Genomic DNA, 24279 nt, shown 5'->3' with positions numbered 1-24279 from the left:
GTAGGTAATTTGGAACTTGTCAAGGACAAATAGAAGTCTTGTGTCTTTTCCATAAATATTAGTAGAAAGGGTTTAGCCATTTAGACAGGTGACCTTGATTTGTTCCATCTCCCAGAGACCTAATTTGAATCCAACTTCTTTTGTAACTGATGGATTCTCATTGTTGTACCTGATTCATGGCTGAAATTTTGAAATGGGAACTATGGGGTCTGAGTTTGTATTTGTACCTATGTGTGTTGTAGATGTGGCATTGCCAAAATTTTGTAGAAGAGCTCTATTTAATTGGCTTAAAGGAAGTTAAGCACTTATATAAACACTCAGAAATATGAAAGAAACTGGCCAGAATGAACTTCGGGTTCATGGGATCTGGGAAATGTAAAATAGTATTCGTATCTGGTTAGCTTAAGCTTGTTGGCTTGATTAATATAGACATGTCTTCAGAGTCATCAATATTAAGTATAATACTTTTATTTGTACCTAGGTTTACTAGAACTCATATACGACCTTATTGTTACTGCTACAAAATCTGTCAGCAAGAAAAATAACAATATGATGAAAGTTTTAAGTAAATAAAAGAGAGGTAAGTGAGATAAGTGCTTTGGGTAAACTCTTTAGAAATAACTGTGTTTTAGGAATGTCTGCTTTAAGCAGAGTCTCTCTAGATTTTGGTAACTTGATAAGTTAAATTACGAGAATTCCTTCACTGTCTGGGTCATTTTGATGCAGGAAAAATTAATGTGGGGCAAGAGGAGGGCCGTTTCCCAGGTCTTGGTCCCTGGGATGTGCCCTGCCAAGTGTAGGTCCTTGGCTTCATGCAGGAAAGAATTTAAGAGTGTGAGCCACAAGTGAGTAAAGGTAGATTTATTTAGAGAGATACACACTCCACAGAGTGCAGGCTGTTTCAGAAGGCAAGAGAAAGGCCACGAGGTGAGGGGGTTGGGTGCTCAGGTTAAAGTAAAAGTAGATACACACTCCATAGACAGAATGTGGGCCATCTCAGAAGGGAGAGAAGCCACAAGGTGTGTGGGTTGTTAGTTTTTATGGGCTCTGTAGCTTCATATGATAACAAGTGGGAGGATTATTCTAATTACTTTGGGGAAGGGACTGGGATTCCCAGGAATTGGGCCACTGCCCACTTTTTGACCTTTTATGGTTGGCCTAGAAGCTGTCATGGTACCTGTTGGAGTGTCACTTACCACGCTAATGTTACAATGAGCATTTAATGAAACTCAAGGTCTACTAGAAGTCAAACCTCTTGCCAAATTGAGCCTCAAGGCCTAATGGGAGTTGAACAATCTTTCACCATTTTGGTGTTAATTTCTGTCATTCCTTGAATGGCTGTGCCTTGCCCCTTTCCCTCCTGTCTCAATTTCAACTAAAATAAAATACTGGACCATTGCTGGGCAAGTCTAAGTTTACCTACTTTTGTAGTCTTATGAGAAACTAAAGGTGTTTGGGTTTATTAGACATGTATCTTGTACCACGTCAAGGAAAGAAATTCTATGAGAAGGTGTAGGTATCTAGAGGTTATAAAATACATTCATAAGTGCCAACCTGGAAATGCTGGCCTGACAGCTAACAAGTATTTGCTTCTTGGTTTTTGCTAGAGGTTAAGGTTTTAAGGTTAAGAATTGTAAGGGAAACGTTTCAATATGCAAGGAAAGTAGGATGGGCGTTTTCAGCAAAGAACATAAGAGGAATGGAAATGCATGTATTTTGTTAAAAAGCAGTGGCTTTGTCCTAGAGTTAGCTGTTTCTGAATTAATACATAAAGTTGTGGAAGGTTTGTGAAAAAGAAACAGAGTTTTGTGCACGGTCAGAACTGGCTAAGATTAAACTCAATTAAGAAAATAAATTTTAAAGGTAAAGTGGTACAAAACCTGAATTTGGTTCTCTAAGAGGGCAAAGTTTTCTTAAAATATTGAACTGCTTTTGGTAATAGATTGTGAGTTTCTTTGTGTTTAAGTGATCTGTTTAAAGCCAGTGAGATCTTTTTTCTGTCAAAACATTCATGATCAACAGGGGGAAACTGGGAAATAAAGTTCATATTTTATGACAACAATTTAAATATAAATTTTCCTCTGTCCTCTGGCCGCCTCTCTACCCGCTACTCTGGATTGTATATGAGATGTATACATATATAATATGTATATTATGCATTGACCAAACCTCCCCCATTGGCAGAATTCCTGCTCAGCCATAAAGAGCAACAATCTCCTAGCATCAACAAGACAGCTCCTTTTTAAAAGATAACAGACCTTCTTGATCTTGAAGGGGCCACGATGATGCTTAGATCTAGATTGTGTAAACTGTCAATAACATGTCACTTAATGTACAGCCCTCTGTAGCAAAACACTTATTACAATCCTCAAATCTGGCTCAAATAAAAATTTCCATTTCTTTCTTAGATTGGCTGATTAATTTTTCATCAACATACTGCTTGGCGTAGTCAGCAGGACATCAGAGACATCCAGCCAGAGGACACCTGGAGTCTACCTGGAACTGGCACTTGGAACCAGCATGGGCCCACTGAGCCCCACTGGCTTCTCAGGATTCCTCAGGTGCGATACCTCAGAGCGGCTCACTTCCTCACTTATGTCAATGTTTCAGATCCTACCTCTGCAAAGAGACGTTTCCTGACCCCTATGTCCTGACCTAACATAGCAACACTATTCTCCTCTCTGTAAGTTTATTTATAGCATTTAATACCTCAAATTATATTGTGTATATTTATATATTTTTTTCTGGCATACTAAAATGAGAATTCCGTTAGGGCAGGAATGTTGTCTGGCTCATTTCCTGCTACAGCCTCAGTGCTTGGTAACATACACGGCACAGAGCAGGAAGGAGCACTGTACATGCTCAATGAGTGGAATGAGTTCTCTCTCCCCTCTTCTCAGAACTCTTACAGGGCTTGTAGAAATCTTCTTGCATGCTCTTAATCTAGAACTATAGTTATTTCATGCCTATTCTGCAAGTCTGAGGGCAGGAATTATGCTTTACTAATTTGGGGGTACACAGGCATTCAAATAATGGCACTACCTCTAAAACTCCAAATATCAATTGCAGCTTGTCTTTCCATACAGCGACAACTATCAGGATTTCATATAAATCACAGTATGATCCAGCAGTAGGAAAAAAAACACATCACATTTAAAACGCATTACTCTGGGGCAGGATGTAGCTCAGTGGTAGAGTGCGTGCCTGGCATGCATGAGGTCCTGGGTTCAATCCCTAGCACTTCCATTATAATAAATAAATAATTACCCCCCCCCCAAAACCCACGCATTCCTCTGCATGTTATAAGAGATACATTAAATACAATTAGGTACTTAATTCATCTTTATTTTTAAAACAAAGCCATTTTCAAAATATAAAAAATAGACCTCTTTTCAAAGAACCATTTAAATATGGCTTTGAAAACTATAATATTTTATTTATAACAAATAGATGGTAGTGCAAAAAGCATTCATAGATGTTTATGGTAAATAAAAATACTAGTATTCTGGCATCCTTTTGGGGCAGGCCTTTATAGTCATAGAAATTTACAATAACTGATAAATGTAAAATTGATAATGGCCTTTTAATTTGTATTTAAACCTGAATTTGAGCAACCAATGTGATTGGTCATTTATTTGGGATCTGGACCCATATATCTGAAATCTGAGTAAGAAGCTAAAGCTTCTCATTTCCATACAGTATGTCAACAAACATATCCCAATCATTCCAGTATCTGTATAAGGTGATCTATTAAGCAACTCCAGTAAGTTGATTTACAGCCAAATAAGCTAAATAAAAGCTGACACAGGCTGGCTCCTAGTTCAGATTTTATACATATAAAAGACACTAAGTACCCATGCCAAAAAATAATAATGGAACCCAGGATTACATTTTAAATTACAAAAGAGCCTCTGGGGAAAAAAATTAGTGGATGGAATAACAACCGATATCAGATATTTCTCAAATTAAGAGAAGTACATAACTTTTCAAATTTCTCTAGTTCATGCCAACTGAATGAACTAAAGCCTTTTATAATGGAGTTTTTTCTCACCAAAATTTCCAAATTCTAAAATGGTCAGGATTTGGGCAACATCTTTTTCAGCAAATCCTTAAAGTTTAATTTATCCTTGAATCAGCAATGACATCTTTAAGAAGCCATTTTCTTGCTATTGCACAGAGGTTGATTTTAAAGCCAATCCAGGCAAATGAGTTCAGAAAAAGCACATTCTTCTAATCCACTTAGCAAACGCTGCCAATCGGATTGTACTTGGACAGTGAAATGGAGAAAATTTGCGAAACTCTCCGCTTGGTGTCAGTTTCAACTGTTGTGTTGCTGGCAACCATTCCAGACAGAGGTAGCCAAGTCCCATGTGTACGGGGAAGGCAAGAGCAGAAAAACACTGAAGACTCAGCGGTTCTGTGACTGCTAATGATTATAAACCGAGTTCGATTACGAGCCATGTTGCTGTTGAGTATTCTTCTGAAGGTTTTATATCTCAAATACAAAAGAAGCATGTTGCTGTCTTGGGCAAATGTACTGGAATTATCTTCTTTTAGCTTACATTTTCTTTTCTCTAAGGCCAAGTAAAAAATGTGAGACATTTTCATATACCACAAAGGTAATACAGCAGGCTGGAGTCACTCTAATCAGATTGGGGGCAATCCCTTTGTAAAATCCACCGATGCTTTCTTTCCTTTAGAGGGAAAAAAAAATAGATTTATACTTAATTTCCTACAGAGCTAGCCTGAAGACACAAAAATTTGACAGGGCATGGAGCCAGCATTCAAATCGCACTGGGAGTAAAGTCCATGTTTTCAATGTCTGGAAGTAATGTAGTTTATGAGCTATTTGTAGGGCTTAGTATATTCCTTTTGTGAACTGAGGAAGACACGGCAAGGACACCTCAAAACTGAACTGAAAAGTGCTTTAATCATAACCATCTTTCAAACGCCTGTAAATGGGTGAACAGGCAGGAATGTTAACTGATGCAGGCATTAAATAGCTCATCGCTTACATAAATGCCAGACAACACTAAATACATACTGGAATAAAATAAAAATAAAACTATTTCCTTAATGCCTAGAATTCAATATGGCCTTGAAACTTTTCACTGAGGTCCTCAAATATTTACTGAATTGAACTGAATTTAAAATTTTAAATATTCTGCTCTGACCTTTTAGAATTAAAAAGAAACATGGGGTTGTCTACCTGTAACAGTTCAAACATTCCCATGCTGAAGAACAAACATCTCTTCCACACAAGGAAAACAAAGTGTTTGCAAAAGTTATGGTGCCGGTAGCCGGTGTGGAGCCTTCTTAATTGTATTAAACTAGGTTTTAATGACTTCCTGTATTCAATGCCATTCAAATATTTTTTAACACCTAAATTTTAATTCATTTGTCAAAGCACTTTCACAGATGTCACCTGAATTTTATAACAACTCTGTCAACCTAGATATTCAAATTCTACAAATGAAGAAGTTAGTTCTTGTGGCTCTCCATGCAGTAAATGGGGAAAACGGGCCAACTCCATGCTTTCACCCCCGCACAGTGGTCTTTGCTAGAAGACTAAGGTCAACTGGACAGTTTAAGATGTGCAGAGTCCCCCCTAAGAGCCATTTTGCTGTGCCACATGCTCTTACCTCCACGTCTTTGTGATCACATCCAGGACCCCACTGTAAGACATGTGCTGATCCTGCAGGCGAGCCCTCACAACTTGGTATGGGTACGTTGCTGCCACAGCAAATATCTTGGAGAGTGCTGCAACTGATATATACTCCACTGTGCTCTAAAGGACAACACAGAACATTTGTTTTCCTTTAGAGAGGAGTTCTCTAAAAATATAGAAGTAAAAACTACACAGAAGTAAAAATTACACATGAAAACAAACACTTAAGTGGATCTGTAAGCGAAAAATACCGTTTCCTGTCTTAACACAAGCTCTGGCTAATTAAGATGTTCTATTTTTAACATCTGTGTGTCATTAGCCTAGAAGATTGTTATAAATTAGTGGCAGAGTCAGTACTCATGATCCTAGCCACACTTATCAAAGTACATGTGACAAAATTTCCATCTACTAAATGCCCATAAATGTAAACGATACCATTTTTTTTCAAGAATCATCTTACCAGCTGAGCTTCTGGTAATCTATTGATATGTTGGTTGTATTTCAACTTCAACAGCTCATATGCCATAAACTGAAGGGCACCATGCGATGTTCCAAACAGTCCAGGAACAAATCCCTATAAAGGAACAATTGAAGAGGGAAAAAAAGGCTAAACCAAGCAAGTTCCCAAGGGACCAGAGCTTCCAGGGAGGTGAGTAAGGAATGGATGACCTCAATGTGTGACTTAGTGAAATGGTTACTCAACAAATGTTTTAGTCCTTCCCACACCCACCAGTGTATCACAATGATACCTCTCACCATAATGAGGATAAGAGTTTAAAGTATAATTTCAATACAGATTTCAGTTTTCATTAAATTGTTTCTTGCTTAAGTTTGGCTTCTTTCTAGGACTGACTATGGTTCATTCAAAACTAAGACAACAGAGCCAAGACAAAGTACAACTGTCAGCTATTAAAAGTATACTGAGAATAATTCATTACCTTATACAATCCACGCACACCTTCATACTTGTATATTTTCACAAGTGTATCAAACATTCCTTTATACTGCCGCTGGGAGGCGTTAACAACACCATCATACTGTAACATGAGGCGAGTTTTTGTTACCCATAATGGGTTGGTAATGCAGAGGGTCATGGCTCCTGAAATCAGATTTAAATATTACTCAGCATATAGGTACTTTCTCACTTCTGACAATATGAGTTAAGAACAGTGCACTCACACAAGAAATGGGGGTGCCCAACAGTGAGATGTGTTCACTGAGGCACAGATCTAGGGTTAACGGTGACAGTTTCTTGGTGGTCTTAAAAAGTTCCCCCTGAGGTTAGTGAAAAGTAAACTAAAAAGGAGATGGACCTCAAAGTGAGAACACCTTCCCTTTGAGGTGTGAGGACAGCAAAGGTGTCCTGGTTCCTACACAAAGTGACCTGCTGTGCAGAAGTCCTGACGCAGGCTCTGATAAGGAGACACAGACACTTAGGAGGACCCAGTACAACCCCAGAGGGGTTGAAGATTAGGGGAAAAGGACCAGGAATCCAGCACCTCGGTAACTGTGGCGTCTACATGTATATCCACCCCAGCTTTATCACAATCTTCCTCAAATCCATTCAAAGTAGCCACTACACCTCAAAAATAGTATCTGCATTCTTTACAGGAAGTGGTGATTTTTGTAAAAACAAACAAAAAGCCATCTGAGTAAGTTTCTCATTTGCCGAGTCTCCTAAGTACTCCTTTTATTCAACAAATATTTATTAGGTCCTGCTGTGAGTCAGGTCTCTGCCAGCAGCAGGGTATTCAAAAATGAGTAAGATAATTCTTGCTTTAAAAAGCAATCAGCAAACATTTAGAAACCAAGGCAGAGCAAGGTATCAGAGTAGGAGCTATGAAGACTTATGAGCCCTACTTTTTTTTTTTTCTTCTGAATATTATACATACATAGGCAATTACACAAGGCTACTAAATTGCTTAATTCGAAAATGGAAATCATACTTTAATTGAAGAAATACTACACTGTATCATCTTAAAATTAGCAAGTCATAACTTTTCTAAATGTTACACCCTTTGTGATAAGTAAAACTCTTGAAATCCAAAATAATCCATCAGAATATCTGCTTTCTAAGAAATTTCATGTGATAACTGATTAATATAGTCAGATGAGCATATTTAAATTCTGGTATTCACAGAAAAAAGGCAAATAAAATTTTAAAAAAGGGAAAATCCAGTTGGAAGTTGATGTTTGACGTTTCACACTGCCTTACCAGCTTCAGCAGCGGAGATGAGGTATTCTGTGGCCTCTAACCGTTCAGCTCTTCCTTCTGTCTTATATGATTTGATGGCATTGTAACTAAAAGAATTAAACACGAGCAGCTGAGTAATTTTTGAACATGTGTCATAAAGTAGTAAAGTCTGCTTTAAAGTAACAACAACAATATCCCAAAAGTAGAAGTCAATGTATAATGCAACTACAAAATGAGACCTTTTTCAAATAATGGATTTGCTGGAAATTATTACTGCAAGAATATACCACCGCTCCCCACAAATGTATAAGGCTGGCAATACATATGTAAAATCACATGCTCAACCATTAATGAAAACAGCAGACAGAACAACTGGAAGGGGGAGGCTCTAGGGAAGGTGCAGCAACTGAGCAGACAAGGCAGGAACAAAAAAGGGGCAGCCAACGAACACGGGCTGAGCACCTGTGTTCACGTACTGCGGGTGGCGATTCTGATAGTAAAATATTCCATGGATCCTTCCTAACAGATTAACAAGGATCACAGCGGTGCACAACATATAACAAAAGACAACACACAGTACCATAAGAGATTCAGGAGCTATTCCAGAGATCACAGAGGGCTTTGTGCAGGAGACAGCGTTGAGCTGGGAGTGGAGAGACAGGCGCAGTTTCAACAGGGAAATGTGAGAGTGAGCAGAAGTCACAGGGGTGGATGGGAACACAGGGCAAATTGAGTGAGCCACACGTGAGTGGCACACTGACATTTACACTTTACTTGGCATACTTGGCAGAAAATAGAGAGGCATAAAATGTTTCCGAATGAGGGAGTTAAATCAGCCTATTTTCTATAACTCTTAATTTCCACTTTCCTCTGAGAAGAAGACTTAAACTAAACAAATCTTTCCAAATGTTACTAATCTATTCTAACATAAAACAAGTGCACTGTTTTATTATAACTTCAAGACATAAACCTATATGGCTTGCCCTTAGAAACTCTCTTTAAAGAATCCACACAATTCTGAAACTATTAAATTTTATACATGCAGTTTCATCTAAGTATGTCTTAAAACTGAAAGTAGGAAAAATACTTAAATACTGAGGCTGATTTTTATTTTGCTTTCACTTAATATTTTAAGATTGGTCTGGACACTGGCATAAAATTATAAGCAATCAAGTAAAATATAGGACACCAGGTATTGATGTTTTCCTCAAAATGCCACGTTTCAAAAACAAAGTCTCCCCATTCACAGGTTCAGTTTGAAATCTCAGAGGCAAGCCCAGGACAGCACACGCTCCTCCACTGCTGTGCGGCGATGCTTTGTTTCCAGGCTCCCAGACACTCAGTGACTTGAATGTGGCTGCCATAGGTGCTTTCTGTGGCTTCAGCAAGTATGCAATAGTAGTTATTGCAGATGGTGAGGACACCTGACAGGTGAAGGAGTAAGGAAATGAACCAGCTAGGAAGGTGAAGGAGCAGGTCAGACACGAGGTAAGAAAGGAACATGCTTCAGACTCTCTCAGCCACGCGCTGGCTTTGGCTTTCCGTTCCCGCTAGGGAGCTCCCAGGGTGCGTGTTCTTATGAGGACTCCAAGGTCTGTCCTCTTTTGCTTTTCCAACTTCATTATGAATCAAATGTATTTCTGTGAGATGAATTCAGCTCATCCGAGAAGTAGCTTCTGGAAGACTGTTTTTCCATCTCACCCTTTCACCTTCTTCCTATTAAGAACTTTTTTCCAGACCAAATGCCTCTGAAAATAGCTTACAGAGAATGAGACTAATAAGCCACTTTGCTCTTTCTGAAACCCTTCTAATTCAGAGAAAACTGAGTAAATGATTCATCTTGCTTCATCAACTGAGTTTTAAAAAATCATTGAAAATAAAAATTCCTTTTTATTTACTACTGTAAAATCTCCCAGATCTACTCACAAGAAAAAGTAGAGTCCCCAGGATAAACCTGCTCCCCACACATTTGGGGTTACTCCTTGGTAAAGTCCCCGTAGTCCATCAAGTTTCCAAATGGTAGTCAAGCAATGCAAAATTCCTTTGTATTTCGGTCTCAGTTCCAATCCAGTCACTCACTGCGGTAAAGGATACACAGAGTTACATGGGAGCAAAATTCGAGCTCTGAATTACATATAAAATAGGTATCACACAGTCATATAAAGGAGGTAAATTCAGAAGAAAAAATCCTTTTTTGTAGATAAAATTATTTTCCAGGACGTAATATTTTTTAGTTAATACATTCATGAATTTATCCAAGTTTTAAGTGCTTAGTATGCCCTTGTAAAATCTTGGGACAAGATGTGAGAAGTGACAAGGAAGAAAATGTAGAGAATGGGATAAACTTTTTTCTGGAAATTCTCTTGCCAACATGCCCCCCAACACCCCCCAACCCCTAAATCAGAATAGAAAGTAGAAAAAGTATCCTTCCCATCCACTGTTCTGTTACTCTCACAGGTTCTAAATTTATTAAAACATGGCAGAGTAAGGCAAAAATAAGTGATACTATATACATTTTGTGTCTCTTAAACAAGGAGAATTCAAGTCTGTTTTGAAGCTTAAAAGATAATACTTATTTTAAGTAACTTCTATTTCATGAAAGACTCCTCCACAAACAAGAGATTGAAAAAAAATTTGTAGTATAGAGCTAATATATCTAATACACAAAAAGTATTCACAAACCCATAAGAAAATGACAATCCCTAAAAAACATTATGGGAAAGTTACATAAATGTCAATTCACAGGAAATTACACATAGTCCAATGGAACAGAACAGAGAGCCCAGAAATAAGCCCACCCACTTATGGTCGATTAATCTGCGACAAAGGAGGCAAGAACGTACAATGGAGAAAAGACAGTCTCTTCAACAACTGTGCTGGGAAAACTGGAGAGCTATGTGTAAAAGAATGAAATCAGAACATTCTCTAACACCAGATACAAAAATAAACCCAAAATGGATTAAAGGCCTAAATGTAAGACCAGATATCATAAAACTCCAAAAGGAAAACATAGGCAGAACACTCTGACATAAATAGTAGCAAAATTTTTTGAATCTATCTCCTAAAACAAAGGAAATAAAAGCAAAATAAACACGTGGGACCTAATGAAACTTAAAAGCTTCTGCACAGCAGAGGAAACCATTGACAAAACAGAGAGACAACTTACTGAATGGGAGACAATATTTGCAAATGATATAACCTATAGGGGGTTACTATCCAACATATATGAACAGCTACTACAAGTCAACATCCAAAAGCAAACAATCCATGCGTGGGGGCTGGGTGCTGAAATGTGGGCTTCAGCAGACAAACCCAGGGCAAGGACTGTGGTTGGCTGTGCAGAGACAGCCCAAAGGGACTGGAGTGTGGTCCTGGCCACAATCAAGGATGTGCGCAGGACGGAGCCTGGGCTTCTTAGCCCCATTGTTAATGTGCACCCAAAGGGAGGGGCGGGGCCTGGCCACAGAGGCCTCATTCTCAGTGGGTTCACAGCGGGCACGGCTCATCCTCTGGAGGGTCCATCAACAGAGGAAAGGATAAAGATGACATGATATATACAAAAGGAATGAAATTTTCCCATTTGCAGCAACATGGATGGACCTGGAAGGTATAATGCTAAGTGAAATAAGACAAATACTGTATGATATCACTTATATGTGGAATCTAAAAAATACAACGAACTAGTGAATGTAGTAAGACATAGACTCAAAGATATAGAGAACAAACTAGTGGTTACCAGTGAGGCGAGGGAAGGGGGGAGGAGCACCATAGGAGTAGGGGATTAAGAGGTACGAACTATCAGGTATAAAACAAGCTACAAGGATATATTATACAACATGGGGAAAATAGCAGATATTTTAAGTATAAACCTCTAAAAATTGTAAATCACTAGACTGTACCTCTGTAATGTATAATATTGTATATTTAGTATACATGAATACATGAATAAAAAAAGAAGCATTGACAAGATCGGGAGCATTCAGGGTGGTATGGCCGTAGACCAAAAAAAGAAGCATTGAAAAGGTTTTCAACCTAACCAATAAAACACAAATTAGATTAAAAAAGCTTTTTTTTTTTTGGCTTCCAGACTGAAAACAATTTTAAGATTTGTTAATGCCCACTGTTGGTGAGGGTGCAGGGAAACAGGCACTTTCATGTCCTTTTTGAGAGCTGTTTAGTAAGAGTATCCAATAAAAATTTAAATGCAATTATTCTTTGACCTAGCAGTTCCATTTCTAAAAATATATCCTATGGAATTACTAGCCCAAATCTACAAAGATACACATAGAAGGATGTTCACTGTAGCATCCTGTGTGACAGCAAAAGTGAAAGTAAGAAATTTCAATATCCACCAATAGGAAAATATTTAAATAAATGATGAGACATCTATACTGTGGACTACTCTAAGTATTTAGAAAGATTGAGACAGGTAGCAAGATACCTGATTATGTTAAAATAATTAGCTTACTTAAAAACCACCCTTGTCAACTATACACATGTACTTTTACATGTGTTTAGGTATGGCTGTAAAAGGAACAGATGGGAACACTCATAAGGTTGATAGTAGCCATCTGCAGGGAACAAGACAAGACTGGCTGTGAACAGTTGTAGGGGGACAATGATAGAGACAATTCAACAATACAAATCAGATGATATAAAAAGTAAACAAAGATGCCATTGACCTTTTGTAATAAAATAAAACAAAGCAGCCCAAGGGAAAATTAAAGAAATTTTTTTCTCTGTCATCCTTCATTCAAGAACATTTTCAGATGCTTTATATCTGCAACTGAAATACAGTACTTTTAAAACCTTTTCCAAAAAAACCTTTTCCATGTAATAAATATTAAACTAGCATACAATCATTAAAAATGGCTTTTTAAAAAGCAAAACATGTATGCTGTAGAAAATTTACAAAACATAAAAAGGCATAAAAAATAAAAATCACTGTCAATGCCACCACTCAGAGATGACTACCCTATTGTGGTTATTTCCCCCCTTTCTTGTGGACGTAAATGCCAGTTCTCTTATCTCTAGACCAGATCTTTTTGCTGATCTTCAGATCTACATAGATAAATACAAGGAACAAAAGTTGCAGCTTGAACATATCCAAAACTGAACTAGTTTTCTCCAACCCTTTTGAAGCTGCTCTTACTCTACTGTTTGGTATGGCTCAATAAACAACACTCCCATCTACACAGATGCTCAAGTCGGAAACTTGGGGACCATCCATGAACACTCCTCCCTTCATAACCTCTTAACAAGGTTAAGAAGTCCTATTGATTCTGTATCACAAGTCTCTCTGGATCCATCCACATCTCTCAGTTCACAGTGCCATCACCTTCCTTCAGGACACCAACACTTCTCAACTAGTGACGGGAATTTAAATTAGCCTTCTTATCTCTAGTTCTGCTGCCCTGCCTCTGTTAACTGCACTAGAGGCTGAGTAACCTTTCTAGAAACAGGCATTTCAACAAGTCATTCATCTACTTAGAACAATTCTATACCCTAAACCATAAAGAAAGACCATATTCCTTAACATAGTACATGAGAGCCTTCAGCACTCTCTTCTGCCATGAGCCCCAGTCTCCTCTTTCTCTCCCCGAATTCTATGATGCTGCCTTATGGAACTTACTGCATAGTGCCTGGCTCACTGAAGTCTACACTTCAGAATATTTGATAAAAATTGCTAGAATGTTATACAATTTTCAGTTCTTACCTAGTCTCTGACCTTAGAACTTTGGCAGAGGCTATGCTGTCTGCTATGAACACTCCCCTTACCTATTCCTTCACACAGCTAACTTTGATTCTTTTTTCGGGTCTCAGTTTAATAATCATTTCCTTTGGGGATCCTTTCCTATCTTCTAGATGAGGTCAAGTTTCTCTGCTCCCTTGGCATACCATACTTCCCCTACCATAATAAAACATTCTTCACTGCAATTAGCAGATCCTTGTTCAATTATCCTGGCTTCCCAGTAGGAAAGATGCTCTGTGAGGGCAAAGACTACTACTTCTTCATTGCAGCATGTCTACTCCTGTCACAGTGCCTTGTACATTGGAGGCTCTCAATTTATATGTGTTCAATTAATATAGCCTGAATATTGTTTCCAGGTCTAGTGTCCTTTCCAGGTCTAGTGTCCACCCCTCTCTACCATGTTCTGCCCCAGAAGCCTGATCTTGCCTTCCAGCTTCTAGCTGAGTTGCGCTAGTGGGGAGCCCTGGCAGATCAGAGGGATGGAAGAGAGCAGATGCAGGTATTTATTCTTCCAAGGGTTGCCTTGGGCAGGCTGCATGCCTTTAGGAAGGTCACAGCTCCTTTCAAGGTGGCTCTCTCTCAGTGACTGTTTCCCCTTGTCCTTTCGCCCTTCAGGTTCAACAGCACAAACTGTTTCTAGCTCCAGAATACATTATTCCTTGTGGTTTTCCTATAATCTGCTCACATCTTTGTATACAGTCCTTTTAAGCAACCCCGTGCCCCAGAACTATCCTATTTTGAATATGCCTTCTGTATTCCACAGGGAAATGAACTGAAAGAGAATGCCAAATTTATAATCTAGATTTTTAAATAAAATTGATATATTATAAAATAAGATTTCCAAGATTCAAAAAAAATTACCAAAAACTTTGAATAAGATGGTTTTGCCTCTCAGAGAAATCCCATCATTTGTACTATTCCTCTAGTTGACATGTGAATTGTTTTTTCTTTTTCTTTTGCTATTATTAAAAGGTCTTTAAAGTTATTCTGTTCAACAATTTGTAGAAATTATATCTTTAGAAGGGGAATTAGATGGGGTCAAAGGGTATAAATTTAAGGTTACAAATACATACTGAAACTGCCCTCCAGAAAGTTTATACAAATTTACATACACAGGCACGCCCAGCTCACTGTCCCCTTGGCACCACCTTACTGTGCATACCGGTGCCTGGCAAAGAACAACTGACTTGTTTACTAATGCCTGGCAAAGGGGGAAAAGTCAATTTCTTTCATCATTAACCTGACAATGTTACACCACAAAATGAGATTAAAGTGCACGAGGCTTTCTTTGTTAGAAGACCTGGGTTTGGTAACTAACTTCCCTAAATAACTATTTGGTCTTTTCTTTCTGAGCTTTAGCAACCTCTCTTATCAAAAGCAAGTAGCAGAGTGGCTCTCAAGAAACGTTTTGCCCTGTACTTTGTAATCTTTCTGATGCTTTCCTTGGATTTTGTGTCTCTCATTCACCTGCATAAATTTCTTCTAGGTAAATTTTTCTTCCAATAATAAGTTCACAACACAAGTTCTCTCTTCAAGTTAAAAATCAGAACAAATCATAAAACACCACCTTTGCTCTGCATACGTATGAACCATTGATTTTTCAATTGTTTTGAGAAGTCACTTTATCCCAGGAGTATTAAGTGTCTCAGAAATAGGCAACAACATTCCATACCTTGTATTTCCTCAATACTATGATCTTACCTGCTTTATCATATAGTTTGGATCAAGTCTTTAATTTTGAAAAATATTCATTTGCTCACAGGTAAGTATTTTGTAAAATAAACAAATAAATAAATGATATATTGACTCCTTATCATTGCCAGGCAAAGTAGAAATATAAATATCAGTAGGAAACATACCCTGAACTTGAGGAAGATACAATCTTCAAAGCAAAAAGGACAGCAATCTCATTACAAAGTTATGAGCAATGTGGGAAATGTACGAAGTGCTGTGGGAATACAGAGGAAACACGACCACCGCTGGTAAAGGAGGAACTGGGAGGTGTGGTCAGGTGACAGAGAAAGAGAGGAGACACTAGGGTGGAGCCTTGAAGATTGATCAGAAGCTTGTCTTCAGAAAGATGAGAGAATGGTTTATCTCTGGACAAATGGAACAGCTGCTGCAAATACATGAAGCACCACAGCACCTGGCAGTGTTTGGGAGAACACTGGGGATGTGGTAGAGCTGAAGTGTATGGCTGGTAGAGGGAAGGGATGGTAAGATATTAGCCTATAAGGGGCAAGGGCTTGTAATGGACTGAATTTTGCCCCATCCCCCAACCCTGCCCAAATGCATAGGCTGAAGCCCTAACCCCCAATGTGACTGTATTTAGAGACAGGACCTTTAAGGAGGTAATTACAATTAAATGGGGTCATAAAGGTGGAGCTCTAATTCAATAGGACTGGCATCCTATTATAAACAGGAAGGAAGACAAACCAGGAGAGCACATGCAGAAGAAGGCCATGTGAGGACACTTCTGAGAAGGCAGTCATCTGTAAGCAAGGAGGAAGGCCTCTCCTAGAAACCAACCCTGCTGGTCCTTTGGACTTCCACCCCCAGAACTGTGAGAAAATCAACTTCTGTTGTTCAAGCCATGCTGTCTTTGGTATTTTGTTATGGTAGCCCTAGCAGACTAAGACAGACCTAATTGCAAAGGTTCTTGAAAAATCACAAATGAGAATTTGACTCTGACCTCAAAATTCCGATTTCTCAAACTTAGGCCTAAGTGTGCCTAAGATAATCAAATACGTGTTTATAAAGGATACCCTGGCAGCCCAAGGAGAATGAATGTTCAGGTGAAAAACCTGGAAGCAAGAAAACAAGTTAAGAGACCACTGCAAAGTTAGTGAGATGAAGAGAAGACATGGAAACAGCCTAAATGTCCATCAACAGGTGACTGGATAAAGAAGATGTGGTATATTTATACAATGGAATACTACTCAGCCATAAAAACCGACAACATAATGCCATTTGCAGCAACATGGATGCTCCTGGAGAATGTCATTCTAAGTGAAGTAAGCCAGAAAGAGAAAGAAAAATACCATATGAGACCGCTCATATGTGGAATCTAAAAAACAAAAACAAAAAGAAACAAACAAACAAAAACAAAGCGTAAATACAGGACAGAAATAGACTCACAGACAGAGAACACAGACTTGTGGTTACCAGGGGGGTGGAGGGTGGGAAGGGATAGACTGGGATTTCAAAATTGTAGAATAGATAAACAAGATTACACTGTATAGCACAGGGAAATATACACAAAATGTTACGATAACTCACAGAGAAAAAAATGTGCCAATGAGTGTGTATATGTCCATGAATGACTGAAAAATTGTGCTGAACACTGGAATTTGACACATTGTAAGATGATTATAAATCAATAAAAAATGTTAAAAAAAATTAAAAAAACAAAAAACAGATGCCTGGATAAAGAAGTTGTGGTATATTTATACAATGGAATACTATCCAGCCATTAAAAATGACAACATAATGCCATTTGCAGCAACATGGATGTCCCTGGGAAATGTCATTCTAAGTGAAGTAAGCCAGAAAGAGAAAGAAAAATGTCATATGATGTTGCTCATATGTGGAATCTAAAAAAAAAAAAAAAAAAAAAAGACAACTTAAATGTAAAACAGAAACAGACTCATAGATATAAAATACAATCTTGTGGTTGCCAGGGGGGAGGAGGGTGGGAAGGGACAGGCTGGGAGTTCAAAATTTGTAGATACTGACAGGTATATACAGAATAGATAAACAAGTTTATACTATACAGCACAGGGAAATATATACAAGATCTTGTGGTAGCTCATGGTGAAAAAGAATTTGTCAATGAATATATGTGTGTTCATGTATGACTGAAAAATTGTGTTCTACACTGTAAATTGACAAAACATTGTAAATTGACTATAACTCAATAAAATAAAATTTTTTAAAAAAGAGAGAATCTGAACTAGGGCCTCCCTAATGTCAAATTAAAATTGCTGTATGAACAAAACACAGTGATATTTTTGACCTAAATGGCCTTAAAATTATCTTGAAAATACTTGCCACCAAAGAATTAGTATGTGTATCTAAGTATCCCCTGCATAACTGTTACAATGGCCTATGACAACTAAAAGATGCCAACAGACACAACTGGAAGATAGAAAAGTTTGGTGTGCATGAGGGAGCCGAGACAGAGGCACTAATTTTTATTTCATTTTTGAGGAAAGACAACAAAGACTTTACAAAATTAACATTACTACCCTATTACAACCTGTTTAATTGGTTTGGTATTAGTTTACCCCTCCTGTCCCATGTCACACTGAAGAGTTCGTCCTTCTTTATAAAACCAGTCCCCTCTACCTGTACTCTATGCCAGCATTTCTAAACCTGCAGATGGCTCAAGAAATTGACTCAACACATCATTAAAAAAAAAAAACAAAAAACCCAACAACAGATTGGAATAGAAGAAAACATAAATGACATCACAGGTAGTAAGGCTAAGCATTGCTGTAAGAAACTTGTTTCAGTAATATGTGTAGGTGCATGCTTGCACCAGATGGCAAAGATAAAATTTATTTTCTACTGAGGGTTGTGGTCAAAAAAGTTTGAGAGAGACAGCTCTAGATTCTGTTCTCTCAGAACTGCTTGGAAACCTCTCTCATTATCCTTCTGTCTCCATCTCCTATCTCTTCCTTGCCTTTACTTCTTTTCCATCAAAATATAAACACTCAAGTGTCTCCTGAGTGTCTCTCTCTGATCCCTGTGCCTCCCTGTCAGTTAAGCTTCTGGAAGAGTTAACTACAATCTCAGCAGGGGCTTTCTTACCCCCACTGCTTCCCAATCCACTGCAAGCTGGTTTGGGCCTCCACCTGTTCCTGCAGGTGCTTTAGTTAAAGCCCTCCACGCGCACTCTGAGATTCCCCTCTTCTAACCCATGAGCAGCACCTCACTTATTCACCTCCTAAAACACACGTCTTTGGGCTAGTTTCACTCCAGTCTCTTGATTTTCCTCTTACTTCTTTGGCCACTAAATTTCCTTTGCAGCCTCCTTCTCTTCTGCCCATCCTTTAAATGCTGATCTTTAGGCAGTCTTTCCACTCAACAAGGGTAGTTCTCTCAGTCACTGAGTAGCTTCAGTTTCCATCGCTGTGCTATGGTTTTTACATCTCTAGCCCTGATCTCATTCCTAATATCCAGATCTGGCTTCCATTTTTACACAGTATAAAAGAGGTGTCAGTCTGTAAGCTTAATTTTCTGGAATCATTTTCATTTCATTTCAACCTCTAACATTTTACCCTTTAGCTGTACCAAACTACCCAATTATGGTTTCAAACTAACAGCATATGCAATGGAATCAGACTTCCTGGGTTTGAATTCCTTATTCCAACATTTACTGTGTGACCCTGAGTAAGTTACTAGATTTTTCTGTGCCTGAGTTTTCTCATCCACAAAATGGGAAGAACAACAGAACCTACCTCTAAAAATTACACAGAATTAAGTGAGTTAATACAGATAAAGCTCTTAAAAGCATGCCTAGCACATAGCATGCACTTAGTATCAGTTTATTTATGCTACTGGGTCTTGCAATACCATATACATACAAAATTTGACAGTGCAATTCTTGTCACTGGGCTCTACCTTTTGGTTCCTTGATTAACTTACAGATTATTAGGATTTCAGGTTATTTTAGAAAATTACTATTTTTACACCCAATTCACATTCTTCTTTGCTGGGCCTCCCTCTCATCATTTTCGATGATTTAAAATGCTGCCTTTAAGTTAGAAGGGGCCTCAATGATCACCTCACTTGATGGTTCCACCCAATACAAGAGTATCTTCTATGTCATCCAACTGTTGAACCCCTGCCAGTCATTGCCAGTTTCATTTCTGAGTGCCACCACTTTGCCAGGCCAAAATCTGCCTCCCTGTAATTTCCACAATCCCTCAGTCTGTCTGCCCTTCAGATCACCCGCAACGAGGCAGCTCCCTTTCTCACTACTGCAGTTCTTTAAATACCATAAGTGCTTCCCACCCACTAAGGTAAACTAGTTCCTCCAGTCATTTCTTACATTAAATGATTTCTAATCCTTCTACTACTTTGGACACCTCTGAGTTCCAATTTGCACCTGAACTCATTGAAATATTCCAGGTTTGGCTTAATGGTCAAGACTAATACCTCCATCACTAGGTTATTATAATTTTATTAAAAGGGTTTAATTTTATAAAAGCATAAAACTACAGCATTAGTGTGGTAGCTCACAGCGAAAAAAAAAAACATGACAATGAATATGTTAGTGTATAACTTAAAAATTGTGCTCTACACTGGAATTTGACACAACATTGTAAAATGACTATAACTCGATAAAAAAAAGTTGAAAAAAAGAAACTACAGCATTAATGTTGGTGGTCGATTGACTATTTTGATTTCAGTTATTCATCTTCCTAAATTTTCTTCTCTTCCACCACCATTTCCCAGCCACACTGTGGGCTTTGGTATTACCAAGTCCTGCCTTCAACTACTAGATCTTTAATTTTGTCCTCTTATCCTATGTCGGTCACCTTATCCATCACTTCAGCCCTACTGGTCTCCCAATAGTCTCTCTGTTTCATCAATATTACCAATATTCTCAGGTCCAAAGAATTCCTTCTCCTCAGGCACAGTCAAACTCACTGGACCAACCACACTATTCCTCACTGATCATTTCAACTGTCACCTCTTCTGCTCCTACATAAAATGCTGCAGAAGAGAAGTACCAAGTCATACAGGCCTGCACCTGCAGCCCAAAATTCTTTTCACATTCAAGCCACAGTACACAGGAATTTCTCAAGGTACTGGGGTGAGTGGTTAAGTGCCAGAGGGTACTTCAGTTAGACTGCCTGGATTCAAATCCCAGATCTATCTTTAAAAACTTGTAACTTGGGCAAGTTAGTCAACTTCGATTAACCTCACCTATATAACGGGGAAAATAAATTCACAGGGTTGTTCAGAGCAGTAAATGATATAATGTAAGTTAAGTTCTCAGTTCACTGCCTTGTGCCTAATAAACGCTCAATGAATGTTCTTCGTTGTCATAATTATTTGTGCATGCACTTATAAACTCCATGGAAATTATATGCCTTTGTGGGTTTTCTTCTAGGGAGAACACTCCACAATGCTCACTGATTTTCGATGGTTTCTTGCCTCCTCTCGACCTGTCAAAATTTTAGACCTTCTTTGGAGAATCTCAAGATGTAATGAAATTTTACACATACAGATATATATGGCCATCACCAATCTATTATTTTCTTAACAGTCTACTTCTACTCACATTTTGCTATTTGGATTTATTCCATTTGGTCCTTAATTTTAATGTTGTCTACAATACTCTTAATTTGACTAAGTCTCAAGCCTACAATTAAACTATTAAATTCCCTCAGGGCAAAAACTTCATTCAGGTGCTACTGAATCCCACACAGCAGCCGACAAATGTTAAAAGAATGTATCCTAGGTAAATAGAATAATCTAACTTAAGATAAGCCACTTCTGCAGATCTAATTGTCAAGGCAGAACTTGTAGAAATAAGAGAACTGAAATCCAAGAAAAGTTTCCAAATTAAGCTACTAAAGACCTTTGAAGCTATCTTATCCAGAATTTAACATAGAGTTTAACTTCTAAAGTACTTTATTAATTTCAATACACTTAATTCACATAACTCAACGCACTTAATTCAATAAAGCTAAATTAAAAAAAACAATAGTGTTTGGATTCCAGCTACCTATTCCTTCACAGGACTTTGTACCACACTGTAAATGCCAAAAGCAAATTTTCAAAAGAATTCCATCCCAACCTCATTCCTAACCGTCTGCCGAGGATTATGCCCTACTCCAAGCACTTGTATTTTCCTCTCAGCCCTAAGGCCAAACAAGTGGCAACCTACCCTAAGATTTCAAAGTACAGGTTTCCACCGCTATCCGAAAGTAAAGCATGAAAGCTTTAGTAAGCCAAAACTGCATAAAGCGAAGAAGCAATTACCTTAGCACGCACCTTGCTAACGGATGCACAAAATAAATCCAGATAAAGCACAGATGCTCACAGACACAGTTCAAAGCTATGGCGGCTTGATGCTGAGATGCTGAGTGTAGTTCCCAGGAAAGGAGCTGGTGTTGCCACTCTCGCTGCTGGTGGTACATGCTGCCTCTACAAGGGCTTGCTGCAAAACAAATGCTGAAGCTATTTTCGCCTTTTTTTCCGTAATAGCGAAAACCCTCTTCGGATTTCTTTCGGATTTGGGGGTTAGCGGAGAACAGGTACTGATATGTCTTTCGTAAAAGCGAAGTGGTGTAAAGCGAACTTTCGAAAAGCGGGGGATACCTGTACCTCCAGGGCTGAATGATTTGCACGTGTTAGGGTTAAACCTTAAAACGTGATGACCCCCTTCTTATTGTATAACCCAAGCTTTGAGTCCCACATTCTACACCAATGAGGATTTTTCTCAGATTTTTCACCCTTGTTCCCTGACTCTTAGTATTGGGGAAAGAGGACAACGGCGGCCAGACCCCTTCACCAGACTTGCCTTCCTCAAATCTGGCCCCAGGTGAGCCCGGACAGACAGCATCTTCCTCAACCCTCGCCTCGCCTACAGTATGGAAGAGGCAGAGAAAACCAAGGCCTCCTTGTACGTTTGTATCACTCAGTTCTGGGGGACAACTACGAGAAGCCCAGGGATCTGAATGGTTTCTTACCGGCGAAGCGGATCTTTACGAGGTCGAGCGGGTGCAGCGCGAGGTTGGAAAGGACCCCGCCGCTCACGCCCGCCACCAGATTCTCGTACCGGACGTGGCGGAACATCGTGGTCCACGCCGACGACCCGGACGCCGGCTGGCCCTGGCCCGTCATAAGCTCAGGGCCGGCTGATGCCGCGGAGGTGGGACGAGATGCAGTTGCCGCCACCGTGGCGACGGTCGCCCACTTCCGGGACTCACGCGTGGACTCAGCTGCGGGGGCCACGGGAACGAAGGCTAGACCCTGGTGCAGACAAGATGTGAAAGGTGCGGTGCAAGCCCCGCCAGCAGAGAACGCGAAGGGTGCCGGGCCCCACCTCCAAGGTCCCGCCCCGTCCGGCCCGCCTCGCCTCCCCTCGCCCACCTCCACGGCTGGCTAAGGACGAAAGGGCGTGGATAAGAGAGCACAGCTGAATCACCGCCCCCGGCCAACCTTTGTCCGAGAACTACGGAGCGCCGCAGGGCCCAAACAAACCCCCTGGTTTCCACTCCATTGAAGTCACATGACAGGAAGTAGTCTCCAAGAAGCGGAAGTAGTCTGGAAGAAGCGGAAGCGGAGGAGGCCGCGGTAACCAGTACCTGGAAGGAAAGGCTCGTGGAGTCGGGGAAGGCTAGCGGCAAGATGAAGGTGAAGATGCTAAGCCGGAACCCGGACAACTACGTCCGTGAAACCAAATTGGACTTACAGAGAGGTGAGACAAGTTAGTAGGGAGTCCGCCAGCCTTGGGTCTGGCTTTGGCTTCCACCGAGTAAAGCTGGTGGGAGACTGGCGTTCCAATTTCGTTCTTTTCCTGTTGCCTTTCTCCTAGTTACTTTATGCAGATAAAACGCTTTGGTACTGGGCAGCAGAAAACTTGTCTTCAAGTCCTTTTCTTAATAACTTTCTCTAGTGGTAAGTGGGAAAGTTAGTTATGTTGGGAAATGTTTCCGTCTCCCCTCTTCCAGCTGCGGCTCTCTGTTCTCAGGTTCCTGGTGGAGTAAAGTGAAACTTGAATGAGCCACATTTGTGTACGGAAGGATTTAACATTTAAGCAGACTTCTTTAAACGTTTCCTGCTGCTCTGAGTTTTCGCCGCTTTACTGCTTAAAATTACATGCTTCTGGTTGTAGTAAGAGACAAAGGTGGAATAAAGCCATCACTTTTCTCTTTAAAACTCTTGTGGAGAAGTTTGATGGGGAATGGCTAAAGTGAAATAGATGAGCTTTATTTATCTGTGCTGGTCTGTTCCCCCATGAACATGCTGACTACTTATGAATTATAGCTCATAATATCTAAATGACAAGGAGCCAACCACGTGTGAACATACTATTCTAAGTAAAGAGAATAGCAGGTGCAAAAGTTTTAAGACAGGAATAAACTTAAGGCGTAAGAGAAGGCCCATGTCTTCGGAGTTTGAGTAAGGGATGAGCCATAGAAGGTGAGGGTGGACCAATATTTCACTATGACTGAGTAGTAGAGGTTATCAGTATATATATATGAGCAGTGCTATAAAGTAAATATGTGGTCTCTGTTCACAAGATGTTTACAGGGTAAGTAACCAAACAGCAATGTTTTTAAAATGCAAATCAGGATATACCACTTGGATTTGACCTGATCCCTTGAACTTGGTTCTATTTTCCTCTCTAGTTTCACCAGTGACTACTTTTCCCAAAAGTAGCTTACATTTACTCTTGTTAATCTGAGTACATTTCAGACATTCTATTTCAGGCGTCCTGTGGCAAACACTCTTACCAAGTTTCTATCCTTTCTCTGGGAAGTTTTCTCTAAACAATAGTCTTTCCAAACTTATCCACTGCAGATCCTCCTCCCAGTCCTCCCCCTCCCCGTCCTGGTCTGGTACACATTTTTTTTAAATTTTGTTTTTTATTGAATTGTAGTTGATTTACAGTGTTAGTTTCAGGTGTACAGCAAAGCAATT

At 39.4% G+C, this 24279-nt stretch overlaps 2 protein-coding genes across 2 annotated transcripts in view; one reads left to right on the top strand and one right to left on the bottom strand.

The window, feature by feature from the left end:
* Positions 1-3329: 3329 nt before the first annotated feature.
* On the bottom strand, positions 3330-22784 carry SLC25A32 (solute carrier family 25 member 32). The gene is made up of 7 exons (XM_032468314.1): positions 22323-22784; positions 9789-9936; positions 7884-7969; positions 6607-6767; positions 6129-6242; positions 5643-5788; positions 3330-4694 (listed from the first exon to the last, which is right to left on the bottom strand). Exons 1-7 carry the CDS (start codon positions 22474-22476, stop codon positions 4559-4561), a joined length of 945 nt encoding a protein of 314 aa, XP_032324205.1. The 5' UTR covers positions 22477-22784; the 3' UTR covers positions 3330-4558.
* A 108-nt stretch (positions 22785-22892) lies between these two features.
* DCAF13 (DDB1 and CUL4 associated factor 13) overlaps positions 22893-24279 on the top strand; it is a 29598-nt gene continuing 28211 nt past the window's right edge. Inside the window, exon 1 of the mRNA XM_006194799.3 lies at positions 22893-23053. Coding sequence (XP_006194861.2) covers positions 22984-23053 — 70 coding nt within the window. The 5' untranslated portion in view covers positions 22893-22983. The remainder of the gene's footprint in view (positions 23054-24279) is intronic.

This window comes from Camelus ferus, chromosome 25, assembly GCF_009834535.1.
Source record: "Camelus ferus isolate YT-003-E chromosome 25, BCGSAC_Cfer_1.0, whole genome shotgun sequence".
Lineage (NCBI taxonomy): Eukaryota > Metazoa > Chordata > Mammalia > Artiodactyla > Camelidae > Camelus > Camelus ferus.
This window is presented reverse-complemented; position numbering and strand designations above follow the sequence as displayed.